This window comes from Phaenicophaeus curvirostris, chromosome 3, assembly GCF_032191515.1.
Source record: "Phaenicophaeus curvirostris isolate KB17595 chromosome 3, BPBGC_Pcur_1.0, whole genome shotgun sequence".
Classification (NCBI taxonomy): Eukaryota; Metazoa; Chordata; class Aves; order Cuculiformes; family Cuculidae; genus Phaenicophaeus; species Phaenicophaeus curvirostris.
Window position 1 is genome coordinate 26587234 of NC_091394.1, and position 17457 is coordinate 26604690.

A 17457-nucleotide genomic window follows, 5' to 3' on the forward strand; every position below is an offset into this window, starting at 1 on the left:
CACAACACCCTCCATCGCTGTTTAGCAGTGGCGACCTGATGCCTTCTGCTTCACCAACAGGACCCTGCTGCCCAGCCACCCGCTCGGACTCTGGGGCTGCATCCAGCGGCAAAAGAATTCCTGGTCTGTAAAGTCCCTCAAGTTCTTGCTGACAAAGTCTAATCCTATCCTCTCCTCCGTAAGCAACCTCTCTTTTAAACAGGGGTCGGAGCTCGGGGTCAAGATGAGGCAGCACCCTCTCATCCCAACAATAGATGGCCGCTTCCCCTGCCCGGTCAGCAGCCTCCTCGGTAAAACTCGAAAAACCGGTTACCCCAGCGGCCCAACAGTCCTCCAGCAAATGTAATATCAGCCCCTTTTCTTGTGCACAAGCCGCCTCTATTTCAACTCGCAAAATCTCCATTGATCTTTTCCTACCAACCAGTGCCTCCATCACTGTTTTCAACGCCTCATATTGTCTCTCAATTTTAAGTCTCTTCAATCTCCTTTTTTGAGCAGCCACCCATGCGGCTGCTACCACGACTCCAAGCGTCCCCAACAACACTAGAGACAAGTGACAGTAACAGAAAGAGGATACATCCCAGGGAGCCATCATAAACTTTAAAACATTATTATTATTTTGGTCATCTATATGCACTCAGTTTTCCCTGAAGTCAATATTGATACCAGAAGTACTATGGATAGTAAACTCCTGTATTGTTGACATCTTTGATTCTTTTGCATATATTTGAGAATTTTTATTTTTCTTTTTTTAAAACAATTGTGGATAAACCTTGCAACTCTCAGTTTGATCACAAGTGATCCAGGTAAATTCCTTCTACCCTATGCTGTGGAAAAAAAATGTACCTAGCATAAAAGCTGAGCCAGCAAATAGATTTTAAATACAAATTTATACTTAAAGATTTTAATTAACATTTTAGAATATATACAAATATATGCACTTCTTTGAAGGAAGAGGACAGTAACGTTTTTAATAAAGTATTAGCTGGACTTTGGTTTTATTGCTTGGCTTGTTTTGATTTAAAAATAACCAATTAGTAATGTTTCATTCACCTAATTTATTCAAAAATTAAGATTAGAATACAACCCCCATCCTTCCATTATTTGTGTTTGCTTAATTATTCCATTTTTAAAAATTCATATTATAAAATTGTTCTAATATCTACCAGAATAAATATTCATGGTTCCTAGAATCCCCAGGCATATATCTGTTAAATCTGCTCACTGGTCAGCTTTTCATGTAAGAAGGTATGTGGGGGCAAGTTTCACAATGAAACTATATTATTATGCCGTATAGTAATACACAGTGGAATCAGACTCCATTTATTTATAAGTAATTTTCAAAACATTTTTTCTTTTTTTTCTACACTGCATTCTCATTACAGAGCACTCTCCCCATGTTGTTCTTGCACAGTACATTTCAACCTCTAATCCAATATAAGAAAATGCATTCAAAAATTAAGAATTTAACATACGCAGTTTCCTTTGTTCAGAAAGATTAGACAGTTCCTTATAATTAACAAAGTACATGATTAAGTAGTGTTTTTATAAATACTAATTTATTTAATAAAAATACAAAAATATAAATATACATATATAAAAATATGATGAATCAACACACAGACATTTTTAACTCAATAAATATGGCAGTAATAGTAATCTTTTTAAAGCATATTTTTGAGATTATGTTACAACGTGGGTGCACACTGTCCCAACTAGTAGGAAAGACAATGCCAAGCAATTAAAAAAATTGTTTTCATCTTATTAGTAAAGGCACAAAAAGCCTTTTATTATCTTTTCATTGTCAATGAAAACTTGTCATCAAAGGTTTCTAGGCCGAGAGGGTGAATTATGAATTTTTTTAAAATCTAAATCATTCATATCCATTCACGTTGACTTATTGATTAACCAAACCCTTACTAAGACAACATCTATTTTTAGTAATTTTTTTATTCCCAACGAAGAGAGAGTAGGCCACTTTATCTAGTAACAGAGACATAAATTCCACTGACATTGACCAGGGCACAGATTACTTTCTCAGTCTTAATCACTTTCCTCTCCACCATACATATCTGCCAGTTTTTTAAACCGAGGTCCCCAATCACTGAGGTAATCATAGTCTTGGTTGCCCTCTGTGGTAAGTGACTCCAGGGAGCTGAGTGAATTTGCTATGGAATCATTTCCTTCATAAGCATATGTTGCTAGAGAATCATAAGGAGGGGCAGATGGGTCTAAATCATTTTCCTTTAACCTTCTATGAATAAAATCTTGGATATCAATATTTTCCCAAATAGGTGCAGTTCGTCTTATCTGAAATATAGTTTCTGGGATAACATCTCTTCTCATCTTACTTTCCTCCCTCACTTCTGGATTTCTCAGTGCACCAATGTCAAAAGCCTGTGTGTCTTCTTCCCCACCTCCTTCATCATTGTAGGTCACGATGTTGTCCCGAATATCATCTTTTGAGATGATCAAGGGTTCTTTCTTCCTCTGTCTCTTGAGAGCCATAAACAAGACAACTAATACTGAAAGGAAACAAAAGATGAATGAAGAAACAGGTAGTTAGAAATTAAATAAATGAGCAAATATTTTGCATCATCTGTTGAACTGGAAGGCTGATATGGGATTTTTAGTATGAAAATAGTGATAAAATATCTCCAACTTGAAGTTCACAAGCAACAGTATTAATGATTATAGCAGTCAAAACCATGCTTTTTAAAACCTCTAGGAGCAAAAATTAAAATATTATATATTTGAAATGCATATGCAGCTAAATGGGGTTGAAAAGCAGACAATGTCTTAAAATATACTATCCTACTAGAGTCTGACTTTTATTTTAGTTTTGTGAAGAACCACCTTCCTGGCAGTCACTAAGAGTGATTTCATCAAATGTAGTTGAATCTTCTTGGCAAAAGTAATTCACACTCTTGAAAGACAGCGATTTAGGTATTCTTAACTGCCTAATTCACTCTTGAAAATGGGATCTACAGATCCTTGTGAAAATAAGAACCTGAAAATCTTCAGCTATCCACATTATTGACAAGACTGTTTTTGGAATCAATGACTGCAAGAATAGAAATCCAATCTTTGCTACTAAATGTTTCTTTTTAAAAACATGATCCTCTTAGTTCAAGGAATGTTAGTCCAACAGCTCTTCCTTTTGAAGAGATAAGAACTGACACAAAAATGAACCTCAACGGAGGCAGATGAAAAAATGAAATACAATACATACATTCCAATGCCTAAATGGTATTGATTTCAATAGGGATTCAATGCTTAAATGTATTTAAAATATCTGATCCTAGATCAGGTAGCTGGAGTATATAGGAGAGGCCAGTTAAATCATCAGTCGATAAGGTATAGCAGTGGTTGCTGAACCACACATTGCACCAGTGCCAAGAACTTTTGTTGAGTCCTAGGAGCAAAGTTTTTACTCTGAATTAGTTGAGTACTGGCAAATAAAATGGAAGATTGCACACACTGCAGGTAGGGAGAGGGCAAACAAGGTCTTCCACATACAGTGATACAATGCTGTGAATGTGAAACCTGTTCTGTTCTGTTTGCACTTTTGTATCTATACAAGAGTAATTCTTTTCAAGTTTTTGTAATTTTAGGAAAGTAATAGCTCACTTAAGTTTAAGAATTACATGCACAAGTGTAGGGCACATCACTAAAAGGTTATTATGAAGTGTATTTCACAGCTGGATACTTAACGTGTCTCCTGTTTTGGGGATGATGACAGCAGTGTACTGTCCTAAAACACTACATCTTTTTGAACAATTAAATGAGCTGTCAAGAACAACACCAACAACTAAAAATTCAATTTAGATGCTCTGTAGACTAATGCTGCTCTTGCTTCAGCTATATCTGTAGCATAGGGTCTCTTGACCCTGGGGCCGAGAGACACAAAGTAGTCACATTTGGTTTGTACACCACTCATCCCTGAGCCTGTTCTAAGTCTCACGTGTTATCATTGTGGTCTTAAGGCACACTTTGATTTTTGTTTCTAGTTCATTTTTTCTATACTAAAGCATAGCAGTTGATTAGAGTGATGTTTTTATAGTGAGTGAGTAGGGAGATACGTTTCATGGTACTATTTCATGCTCTATTTTGGGGTGTAGAGGGTGACTTTGAAGACACAGGGCCTGTTGATGTGATGAACTATGCACGGTTGAGAGCCACGTCTGGCAGAGTTGGAGCCATAATTGTCTGCTGAAAGTGGTACCCTGCAAGATCTGCTGCTCAGACATGACAAGCAAATTCGTGAAGTGTTCCTTTTTTTTCCCCAAGAGGAAATGGTTAGAGACCTGCTAGACAAATTAGATATTTATAAGTCTATAGGGCTGGATGTTATCCACCCAAGGATATTAAGGGAGCTAGCAGAAGTGCTTGCCAAACTTCTTTCCATCATCTGCCAGCAGTCCTGGCTGACGGGGGAAGATACATTGGACTGGAGGCTGGCAGATGTTACACCTATTTACAAGAAGAGCCCGAGGGAGGATCCAGAAAGCTGCAGGCCTGAGAGTCTGACCTCAGTGCCTGGGAAGGTCATGGAGCAGATCATCTTGGATGCCATCTCACAGGACACACAGGACAACTGGCTGATCAGACCCACTCAGCATGGGTTTATGAAAGTTAGGTCCTGCCAAACTAAACTGATTGCCTTCCATGACAAGGTGACACGCTTGATAGATCAGGTAAAGGCTCTGGATGTAGTGTACCTGGAATTTAATAAAGCCTTTGACACAGTTTCTCAGAGTATCCTATTTGAGAAACTGGCTGCTACTGGCCTGGGCAGGTGTAGCCTCTGCTGGGTTAAAAACTGGCTGGATGGCTGGGCACAAATAGTACTCGGTGCTGGGTCCAGTTCTGTTCAATATCTTTAGCAATGAACTCTGCCTTGGATTTCTGTTGGGATCAAGTGCACCCTTAGCAATTTTGTGGATGACATTAAACTTAGAGGAAGTGTCAATCTGTTGGAGGCTCTGCAAAGGGATCTGAACAGGCTGAATTGATGGGCTGAGACCAACGGGATGAGGTTTAACAAGGCCAAGTGCCAAGTCCTGCACTTTAGACACAACAAGCCTGTGCAGGCTTGGGGAAGAGTGGCTGGAAAGTTGCCTGACAGAGAAGGACCTGGGGGAGTTGGTTGGCAGCTGACTGAACATGAGCCAGCAGTGTGCCCAGGTAGCCAAGAAAGCCTATAACATCTTGGCTTGTATGAGAAACAGAGTGGCCAGCAGGACCAGGGAAGTGATTCTCCCCTTGTCCTTTGCACTGCTGTGGCCGCACCTTGAATACTGTGTTCTGTTTTGGGCCTCTCATTATTAGAAAGACATTGAGGCCTTGGAGTGTGTCCAGTGAATAGTGACAAAGCTGGTGAAGTGGCTGGAAAACAAGTCTTATGAAGAGTGACTCAGGGAACTGTGGTTGTTCAGTGTGGAGATGATGAGGCTGAGGGGAGACATTATTGGTCTCTACAGCCACCTAAAACTAGGTGGTAGAGAGGTGGATGTTGGTCTCTTCTCCCAAGTGATAGGTGATAGGACAAGAAAGAATGGTGCTAAGCTGCATCAGGGGAGGTTTAGATTTGTCATTAGGAAAAATTTCTTCACAGAAATGGTTATCAAGTACTGGAGCAGGATGCCCAGGGAGATGGTTGAGTCACCATCCCTGAAGGTATTACAAAGGTGGATAGATGGGGTGCTTGGGGACAATTTAGTAGTTGATAGGTATGGTTGGAGCTGATGATCTCAAAGGTCTTTTCCAACCTAATGATTCTGTTAGTCTATGATTCAGACTATACCTGGGGAACATCCTGGGAAATCCAGGCTGGCTCGAGCTGAAACCAGGCCAGAGGTGACATTTGAACCTAAGCAGCATGGACAGTCAGTTTGTCAGAGCTCAGGTACCCTCACTTCCCTATGCCAAACAGTACAGATGTAGTTCCTAGATACTGCTCCTCTCCTAACAACCTTTGTGATCCTCTGAATACTTACTAGAGGTAGCTTGAATCCAGTCTAAAAATTGAAAAAACATAGTCTCCTTAGAATTATATAAACTGACACTTGTAAGCTGTTCACTGCACCCATAGTAAACTCTTTGCCAGGACAGGTGAAAAGGGAAAGAGGGCTTTCACAGAGTTTGACTGGAAAGTAGAGAAGATAGCATTTTCAAAGATGCACTTCCTTTATAAGCAAAACAGGCAAGCTGCAGTTTTTATATTCTTAACATCAGGTTATGAGCTAGCATTTATTCTAGTTTCTTAATCTGTCATCTCAACTTTCTAATACTTCTGCTCCTCAGTCGCCCGGCTTCTGTGCTCCTGCTTTGTTTAATCTGCTGCTCTTGCTACCACTTGCAAGCAATTGAACATTTCTTTTCTCTGCTTTTGAGCTAAATGTTTCCTGAGTGTAAGTATTACAAATAATTAATGATTAAATAGCTAGTATAACTGATAATTTTTTAATCCCTGAGTTTCAGGAGTACAATTTGAAAGTCTTTGATATGAATGAAGAATTGTTTATAACATAAAACATTACTCAAATGATCATGGTATTTAAAGTGGATCCTAGATTTTCAAATTTATTTAATCTAAATAACATTGATAGCCTCATTCTTTTCACACATTCTTCTCAATAGAGAACAAACAGAGAATAGTAACTCTCTCTACTATTCTTGCAGCTCCTTTTCCATCTTAAAAAACAGTCAATGGAAAGAAGAAACTACAAAACCAAAAGACCACATCAAGTAGGAAATACTGTTCTTCAGGGTTACATGAATATTGAACTATATCAGAGATCTAGAAGTGACCAGACCTTTGCCTAAGCAGTTAAACAATCTCATCACAGGTACTTACTTACCTAGCAGGATAATGATGCAGAGGAGAATGGCAACCAGTGCCCCTGTGCTGAGGCCAGCAGGGAGAAGCAAGGCCTCAGCGTTGCAGGACTGCATGTTCCCTCGGCTGTCACAAGCACACACTTGAATGGTCAGTGTGCCAGTGCTGCTCTGGATCGGGTAGTCATTGTCAAATATTATGATGGGCAGGAGGTAGGTACTCATCTTACTACGACTGTATCCATTTCTTCTAGTCATAATTCCTGCTGTGTTATCTAGAATGGAAAAACAGAACAAATGTGGCTGAAAAAAGTTTGATGTGATATGGAGGGGGAGAATGGTACTGGTCAGCAGTTACCTTTGTTGTCTACAATGGAGAAATTTGGATGGACAGCAAATTCTGGCACCAGTTCAAAGAAAAATCTGTGTCCTCGAGGAGGGTCATCTTTGTCAACTGCGCTCACAGTCTGTATCAGCTATAAAGAAAAAAAGTATTTCATGCTGTTTTAAAAATATTTTGTTTTAAATCACATTTCTGTTTTCATGTCCAGTAAAACTCCAGTGACTATCTGAAGACAGAAACTACTCTTCTAACCCAAATGTTCTTGTCATAAACACAGGAGAGGTTATAGTAAGCAAATTGTTGTTTTATTGTTTAAACACATAACAAAGGATGAAAAAGGGGCCAGTTCCCACTGCAAGACAGCTGTGTGCTTTGATTTGTACTCAGTATCCTGCAATGGTACAAAAACAATTGCCCTTCTCAATAAGCCATAAACCTCTTGTGGCTTCGCATAGCTATGACAAAAAATGGCCTGCAAACTAGTTGTTAAGCAGGTTTAATTCCCAGGGCACCTCAACTGCTCCTGGCAATAAATTGGAGTACTCCACTGGCAGGATGCTTGGTCCTCCTGAGGTAAAAAAAAAAAAAAAAAAAAAAAAAAAAGATGCCTTACTCTCTCCTAAATTGAAACCTCTGGCTGTGGAGTTTTATAGCTGCCATAACAGGGCCACCCAAACCCAGCTGGGAAGAAGTGATAGTAGTTGCAACATAGGGTCAGAATAGAGTGGACTTAAAAACAAGAGGCTTCAGCAGTGCCCCTGGATTGCACAGGTTTTCTTGGTGCATCAAAACATGCCAATATGCGTGCTCATGTACGTGCAGACACACAAATACACTAGCAGTTTGACTCTTTCTATCTGTGTGCTGCTACACTAATAGAGGCTAAGGAAAATAGCTGCAGAACCCAGGAAGGAAAAGCTGTCTGGGAATGGTTGTGGTTTGTGAAATGACTGACAATATCTGACTCCATACAGGGTTGTATGAGCCATAATAATTCCAGTGAGCTGTATTAAAGGCTCCCATTACAACTAATAATATTAAATTGCTGTTTCGAAAAAAAAGGAAAGTCTGAATTTGGCTAATTCACTTACTAGCATCTCCTTCTAAAATTACCACATATTTTGTTTTAGGGTTTTAAAATAAATTTTCTTTTTAATGTTTTGAGGCTTACTGAGGAATTCGAAATGTAATTTGTGAACATCAGCCATGTACAAGAGGACATGACTGTACTGGAGGCAGAATTATGGAGTTTTTCTAAGTGTGATTAAAATAAAATCTCACTAATTTTAATGTATTTGATGAACATTGCTCTTTAGATACTATTTTTCTTTAAGTTTTAGCTGTTTCACAAGATTAGCCAAATCCCTGTTTATGGCAAAGCAGCTTGTTCATTATTTTGCTGAGCCTGTGATTATGTAAACATTTTTCCAATGTCTCATTGCTTTTCTCTTTACCAAAATCTGCCTCTCAGAGTGGCAATACAGAGTGCAGGACCAGGATGGTGCATTTTTTAATGCAAAAATACAATATTACTACAAAAAAAGTCATCCTTCCGATAGGACTAAAATACCAAATTGAAAGAGAAAATTTCCATCTTACATTTTTACAAGTTTGAAAAGACAGAAAAAGTGTAAAAGTATCAGGGGTAATAGAACTAGAATAAGTGATAATATTTGTACATACTTGCTGAAAAACTCAAGGAGAAAATGTCATGATGTAATAGGTTCCAGAAATTGCACTTGAGCATAATGGAGCTTTCTTAGATGTAATCATTGAGGTGTTTGTAGGATCTGGATTTGATTCCCTTCATATGCAAATCATATGGAGGAGGACAATTCTGCCAGGCATAGAGGAACCTAATTACACTGAAAACTTATTGTTGAGGGTAAGGATGAAGAAGGGGAAAAATAAAACCCAAACAACTTATTATCTGCTATAACTACTGTCTGAATAAATTGAGAACCAGCTGGTCTTCCATGAGCAAAGAGTGTGAAATAAAAGAAAAATGAAAAAAAAATGATTGCAGGTGAATTTTTCCAAAAGTTGAATAGGTAAAAGAAAATTAGAAATGTTATCTAATTAAAGGTTTTTCCCAGTTATACAGCTGTAAATAAGAGAATGATATTCATGATAATTACTGCAGAAATGAAAGAGATGTAGCTACTTTTATTCTAAGTATCACAGTTACGTAAAAAAATTTAGTATTGTTTTGTGTAAATTTTGCAATTTCGTATTAGAAATTTATTCCTCCATTTTAAAGCAGTTGTGGTCACTCTTCACCAGGACATCAGAGAAAGATCTCTGACACTGCGAGATTTATGAAGGGAAAGTTATTTCTAGAAAATGTCATTTACACAAATATATTTCAGGCATGTTAGGCTTAGAAAAGATAAAGTTATTCCCATTTTTTTATCTTTCTTCCATAGTTTCCCCTGCAAAATACAGTATTATTAGTCATTATTTTGAAGGTTGTGTGCACATATGCATGGGCATGGACATGCTAACTTCAGGTTGTGGCAGCCTGAAAATATAAGATAAAGGTGAAGGTGAAGGAGAAATTATTGACTGGAAAAAATTCTTGAAGAATTTCTTCAAGAAGAAGCAGCCAGAGATTCTGCTAAAGGGTTTGGATCTTTACTCACACCACAGTTAAAACTGTGTTTGTAGTTTATGTTCAGGCTACTTAATAGCTATCTGTACTCATCTCTAAAAAGTGATTGGAGATGAATAGGGTGCCTAGTAACAGATTCCTTGGGCATCTGGCTATCTCTGGTACTTCCAGAGACGGAGTCAGCTCTCCAGCTTTCAATTTTTTTTAAGGATAGAAAAGTTAGGTGAGGGCATTCTGCAACTACAAGGGTCTGTGCACTTCAGAGGGTGCCCTTACTATTCCTTAGGCTGCATTTATAGACACAGAGAGCTGCACAAGTAGGAGATTTGGGTTGTAGTCTCAGATTTAGGACTACCTTTAAAAGGAAAGTAGGAGCCATTAAAGCAAATTTTAAATTAACAGTGCATATTTAATGGTATAGAGGTCAACACCAGCTAGCCACTTTCCAGATGGGCTTTTCAGCCTGTGCTGGCTTGGCATGTCATACAAATAAACTACAGCTGCATATTGACTCCAAGGTACATACTCAAAAAATGATGCAACATGCTTCAGACAGGTTCATGAAAGACTAATTGAAGAACGCTAAATAGGATAACATCTCTGGGGGGACAGACACAATATATTTTCAAGTTAAAAAATTCTACTAATAAACAAAATTTGAGACAAAAATGTCCACTTCTTTTTATAACAGCAGCAAATCAGTGGCCACTATTTTATTTTTGAATATTTTTTTTCAAAACTCCTTCTTTTAAAATTCACAATAAATAAGACTGTGAAAAATAATGTCACTTTCACAGGAATTTAAAGATGGTCTGCTGTCTGAAATTTTAAAACAATGCAATTGTCATGTAGCATGAAAATTGTACTTCCAGTATCAGAGAAGTAAGACCACTGAAGACAAATGTTGTTAAGCTACATATACAGTAACAGCTGATGAATTTTGTTGTTTTGTGTATGGGATTATAGATATGCAGAGGAATTAGATTTCAATTCACTTAAATAATTTGGGCTTTCTTTCTTGTTATGCTATGCTCTTACTAAACCTTGATATCATACAAGGAGAAATTTCTCAAATGTCACTTATCTACTTCCAGCTGCTTCTGAGATAAGACTTAAAAAATATCACTAGGCACTTGAGAAAGGACTGATTGGGACATTTTGCTGTTTGTTTTTGTCTGACAGTTTTTTCTGAAGTGGTTTAGGAGGGAACAGAACAATTCCTGATGTTTAAGCTCTGGCTTTGCCATTCTTGAAATTTATTAAACTTGTATTGTGCTGCAAATATTTCTCAAGAAATTTGGAAAGATCCCACCACTTTATCTGCAATAAGCTATTAAAAAGCGTATTATGAAAGCAAATGTGTTTTTGACAATTATCAGAATGTGGTAGTGTGCTGATGTTATGGGGAAACAATGGAAAAGCAACCTTGTGTTCCTCCTGTACCTTCTTTCTCTTGCCCCTTTCCCTTCTTCTCTGATCCGGTAGGGCAAATAACTAATCTTGAATATATTAATAGAACAGGATAATGTAAATGGGTGGGATGAAGATTTTATAGAAGATTTCAAAGTGGCTTCATTTCTCTAGGAGTGAAGTAATAATATAGTTCACGTGTCCGTATAAAGAAGTGTTTCAAAATCAATATAGCTGTCAGTGGATGTGTATCTTTTCATTTTGTGACTTAAGAGGTCATACATGTTCAGGTACAATTCTAACCTATACACTTGTGTGGTGCCAGATGCAGAAAAAAACTTTCAGTTCTTGTGCATAAGCTTGAATAGTCTTTTGATCCTGATGTTTTATGTCTAGAGAATATTCTGAAATGCCTGCCACTTAACAAAGCTTTATGTTTGGTAATGCAAACCAGTTTGGCTGTGTTCCACAAATGTGTTGGCAGTTTTACAGTAGGACTGAATGCTTATCAGAAATTGGAAAACTCTCCCTTGAACTCCAATTCTTACTTTAAAAGAGCGACAGACTGTTAGTATGGGTCTCACAATAAATCAAGCCAATAGGTGTCTACCTAGAGAAGGCAGCTACAATGTAGAAGCAACTCAGGACTGATAATTAGCAGTGGCTACATAAAAAAAATGTGATCTCTATCTGCTCCATCTGAAAAAGGGAGGGAGCTATGGAGACTAACGACAAGGAAAATCTGCCAGCTTTCTGAAACAGGAATCAAACTCTTTCTCTGTTATGATGTCTGAGAGCCCCTGAATGGCAAGAAAGAATATAGCATCAGCACAGAAAAAAGTGACCCAGGTTATTTTCTTAAAAATCATTATTGAAGGGTTTTGAAATTAGCTAAATTGTTACTACTAAACTGTTCAGTTAAGTCATTCTCGTTTTCAAGTAAATCTGCCTGGTTTCCATGGAGAGGACTCATCCTTTAATCCAGCTAAAAAGACCCAATTAATTCCTGTGACAAGGGCCTGAAAGATCTTGTACCAAAGCCTTCCCCACAACAGTCCCTGGGACTGTAGCACACCATCAAAGGATTAGAGATTTCTAAATTGTGTGAGAGGAAGGCTGTGTTGTATTTTTCTTTAGCTTGTGTATTAGCCAGTGGAGTGGCACTCACATGGTGATAAATCTGTTCCAGTCTAATGAACATAGTTGTTTATTCACCTCTAGTGATAATATTTCTCCCTAGATGTACCATTGTTGTTAGGAGACAAAAGAGTGGCAGGGGAGGAGGAGAGACTTTGTAGGATTTTCTTTTTTCTGACCATCATAAGGCTATCTGAAAAACACAACGAATGCAGCCTCTAATATCTCCTGATGTTGAGAATGAGTGATGTCACTTGGTGGTAGAGAGCAAAACTTGATCGCTCTTACTCCTTCGTCATGCAACTGAGATTTAGAGAACAGTGTGACTATTACCTGGGCCCAACTAAAAAAATAAATTTTAAAAATAGCTAAATAAATTTATCTTCTTAGTTCAACTCTCCTGCTATGGGCACCAGAAGCAGAAATGCTGCTGTGATGTGTCAAGAAGTAATAATGGTTCTAATAGGGCAGCTTCTTTAAGTGATCTCTAACGTACGATGGAGTAGTATGAAATGAACACAGTGTGACTCTATATCCTTATTGTGTTGTAGGGGGATCACTGAACACGAGCAATGCATGCTCTCTGGAACTTTCTTGATCAAAATATTCAAGCTTGTATCTCTATTTTCATTGCCATTTTTATGCATGAAAATAAATGTAGTCTTATGTAATGAAGGTATTTGTTTTCTGCAATACTGAGTCAAGCACATGTAAATGTTCATATATGAACTTAGGTTCCTGTCTTGAGGAAACTGGTCATCAACAAATAGAAGTACAGTCTGGATCTCTTGTCTTCTCAGCTATACTTGATGCACACCGTCTTTCCAGTATTTTTGTAGATTTTCCCACTAAAAGGGAAATAATTCCTGGAATTACATTGCTACACTAGATGGAAAGGAGGTCTGACTAACAGTATGGCTATCTAATAGGCCTTTGTCATTTCTGTGTTAGAAAAACATAGAATTTACCAGAAAAGTCAATGAAATTTTAGACATTAATGGATAGTTCATCAAGTATGCTGGACTACATGGAAACTGGGTTAAGGAAACTGACAATCAATATACCTGGACTGAAATTGGTACAAGTGTATGACAAAACTTGGTTTTGGTGATTGAAAAAATTGCACGATTAATTTCAATGCAGTCTTCATTTTGTAAGCTTTGGAACTTTTCTTTGTATTATGCAATTAAGTACATTACTCAGTTTGTTATCAGTCATACTGAGAGTTTAAGATTTATTTGCCTCAATTTCATCTTGTGCAAAGAGATTTTTTGCACAGAAAGAATTTGGGTCATATGCCAACTGTTTGTAATTAATGACTAGAATTTATTGAATTCATTCCACCTGGAAAAATGGATTATAAATCTCAAAACATGAGGCTGCAATAACCCCAAGTTTAGGGAAGTTCTGCTCATTCTGCAAGGCTTAAACTGTATTCTTATGGACAATTTATGTCACTAATTAAGATACAGTGTTCTTCTCATAAACCTCAGTTGGTTTGAAAGGTGCTCCTTGCTTATTTTTCTGATACAATTCCTTCCAATGTTTATATTTATTTCATCATTGCCTTTGATATGCATATTTCCATGAAAAATAGTAAGACTTCCTAAAAAATGTATTAAAATAATAGTCAAATACCTCTTCAAAGCCAAGTGATTTCATTCAAAGTATCCTCTGTCTATATAACCTACGTATCTAATTCCAGTATTATGTGGAAAGTATGAAAAAGAAGTAAAATTGTTTGCCATCTCCAGTAATCCCTACATTCTCTTTTACTCCCTTTTTTGGTCTCTTCTCTGCAGGACCTGAAATTTTAGGCTTGGCCATCCACATTGCTTTCAGTGCAGCCACTGTGCCTTGCTCAATACAACACTGGGCAGTGACCAAGGTAAAACATAGGCATGCTTCCTGATGTGTATCCATATTCCCCAACCCTGTAAAGGCTTTGAGTGTTGTATAATTTTTTTCCTAATATTAGGAATGAAAAAAGCACTATCAAAATATATACTTTTAATTATATGCTGTATTGTTATACTATGGTAAAGCCTTTATCTCCTAACCATTTTTGAATCAACTGAGAGTTTCTGTAGAAGGTAGGAAATAAATAGGTCAATTTGGTTTGATTATTTGAATTTAAGATAAACTGAAGTTTTTGTGATTATATTCCAGGAAGGTCTCGTTACAACTTCTTCAGTAACAGAAGTATTTGTTTACCTGTCCTGCTTTTGCATTTTCACAAACAAATGTTTCATAGTATTTGGCAAATTCTGGTGCATGATCATTTATGTCTAAAATCCGGATGAAGACAGGTATCTGGCTACTTTGTTTAGGATTATCTGAAACAAGAAAAATATTTATATCACAATACAAAGATTTACAGTGTATACAAAGAACTGTAATTTTCCATTTTTTTTCCAAAACACATTAGAAATGTTCATTTATCTTCATTATATTAAAGCAATTATATTTAATTTTTTTTACTGATAGATATTCCATATGCAGATAAGCCTTATTCATACTTGAAACAAATTGTTCTGTTATAGTTTATGTATTTCGAAACAACACAAATTATAGTTAAATTGATTTGCATTTAAAACAGGCCACTCAGTTGTTATTGACTTGTATTCCATATATCGGTGCAGTAAATGACTCATTGCAAAAGCTTTTCTTTTTCTGGAGGTTGAGCTGTCAAGAACATTTACATGTTCAAAGCAGTAAAGCAGTTAAACAGTGTCAATCAACAACTCCACTATACATGCAAAAAAACCCGCAACCCAGAAATATCCTTTCTCCCCAAAATGCAAAAACCAACCAAAAAAAAAAATATGTGTAGATGTTATCATCAACCGGTTTTCCCAAACTTGACCTCCACGGTCAAGCCATCACTGGAGATGAATGTCACAGAACACGTGTTGAAACTGGAGATCATATTTTAACAAACAACTAAAAAGGTATCAGTCTTTCTGAAAATGAAGATATTATTTATCTCTCTATATTACCCCACTCCCAGTATGTGTGAACAAATAGGCTCCTGGATGATCTATGGGGAGAATGAAGGAATGGAGAAAAGGTGTTCCCTAAAATCATAGTTTCTGTTTCCTCTCTGATGACTGCTATTGTTTGACTGGAAAGAAAAGGGAGTCAAGTGTCATGCAGATCTAAAAGGGGACAAAAGAATAGAAAGAATCCAGGTGAAAGACTCAGGGCCAAGGCTTGCTTCAGACATGGAGGGGAAAGAACGGCCTCTAGTTTTGGCTTCAAATGAAGCTATTTCCTAGCATGTCTTCCCCTGTTTATAGTGGTCATTCTGACAAAGCATTATTTGTCCATCATGGAACACCTTTTTTTCCCAAGGATTTTCCTGAACCATTAGCTTAGGGTAAAGCCGGTGCCTTACACCTGCATCAAATTATTTCCTGGGTATTCTCAAGGAACTAGTTAACTTTTCCAAAATATACTGTACATGGTTTTGCTGAGACTGAGAATTCCAAATTTTCTTTCCACAAATGGGCAAAGATAGTCCTAAAGCAGTAAACCAAACTTTTAGCTATGTATTTACGGATACTATCTATTGATAATATCTAAAGAAGGACAAAACCAATGAAACAAGATAAATCATAGATACTGCAGAATTTCAGTCTTTTCTTAGTTCTAACACTCTTCTGAGATAAATGATTTGAACTTACTGATTTCTGTTGCTATGACAGTGATGTTGTGCCATGGAGTTTCTTCCCGGTCAAGTGTCTTTGAGATGAATAGTGATCCATTTCCTGAATAGATGTTGAATATTCTGTCAAGGTCAGTGTGTCGATCCACAGAATATCTGTCAAGATACAGTATAACTGAGCATCACTATCTCCTGTTACAGTCTTTAGTTTAGCTCACAGCCACCTCTAAAACTTTTTTAATTTTAACTGTGGTTAATCATGAATGTTTTCTTTACAATTAACTTGAGCTTTCCTGTAGCTGCCTCAGGAGTGCAGCATGTTATAAATACTGAGAAACAACTTTTTAAGACCAGAGAGTGGGATGAAAATCAAACTATCTATGTGGGCAATTTCTTAGCCTGGTATTTAAAATTAGATGTTAGCTTACAAAGTGAATACTGAAATAACAACTAAGAGTGAACATTCTTAGATAATAATTTTGCAAGCTAATTGTTTCTTGGAGAACTCAGTCATCAAAGGACACACAATATATATTTAATTAAATATCAATTAATATATTTCTTTTTGATATTTTACAAGGACCATCAAAATCACCAGAAAATCTTTTAGATTAGTTGTTGTTTAAGATGAAAGTTATTAAAATCTTATTTTATCGCACTTGGTTTTGTTTTGTTCTCTCCTAGGAAGGAAAAAATTATTTTACAGTTCTGTTTGTTTAAATTAGTCTATCAGTTACTGGTCACTATCAGGTTAGAGATTTTATACATAGATTACTTAAAAAAATATTTTCTTTCTCCTCTCACACCTCCTACCCCAAACTGTACTGCTGCATGACATAGCAGGATTGTTCAGAAGTGCAGAAATCAGTTTTCTTTATCAGTTACATTGTAAACACACAAATTTCAGTTCTGTGTTTGTTACTGCAAATAATATTAGCAGATGGCTAACAATTACAGCAGTTTCACAACACAAAAAACTTCCTTCTAATTGTTATGTCTTTCCTGTAGTCATTTCTTATTTAATATAATGTGATCATTAAGTAGTTGAACAAGGGAACATGGTAGACAGTGTTCTGTCTAGGGGGTTATGAAGGTACAGAAGGCTGAGTGCTACCAGCCAGCAGGGAGCACAGAAAAACACCATTTTGACTATTTTACATAAGTTTGCCATTGGAAGCTTGGTGTAAAAGTATAATCTTATGAACAGCTTAGTGAAAGTACTGAAACATGATGCCAGTTAAATGCTGACATTTTCTTTATTTTTACTTGGTACCCACAGGCTGTCCTTCAGAAGCATATCCTGCCCTGTTAATTGTGTTTGCCTTCACGAGCTCCCATAGACATTTCTCTGCTTGACACTTTTCAGTTGCCCCTGCTGGCTTCATTACTCAAGTGACTCTCTATTACATTGCACTCTTATCAGACTTTGTGCATGAAACTTGACCCACA

General features: G+C 37.1%; 1 protein-coding gene across 1 annotated transcript in view; it reads right to left on the reverse strand.

The window, feature by feature from the left end:
• Window positions 1-1356: 1356 nt before the first annotated feature.
• The window catches only part of CDH9 (cadherin 9), a 102610-nt gene continuing 86509 nt past the window's right edge, over window positions 1357-17457 (reverse strand). Inside the window, exons 8-12 of the mRNA XM_069853521.1 lie at window positions 16028-16164; window positions 14556-14677; window positions 7199-7316; window positions 6864-7115; window positions 1357-2525 (exon numbers count right to left, since the gene is read on the reverse strand). Of these exons, the coding sequence (XP_069709622.1) occupies window positions 2044-2525; window positions 6864-7115; window positions 7199-7316; window positions 14556-14677; window positions 16028-16164 (1111 nt within the window). The 3' untranslated portion in view covers window positions 1357-2043. The remainder of the gene's footprint in view (window positions 2526-6863; window positions 7116-7198; window positions 7317-14555; window positions 14678-16027; window positions 16165-17457) is intronic.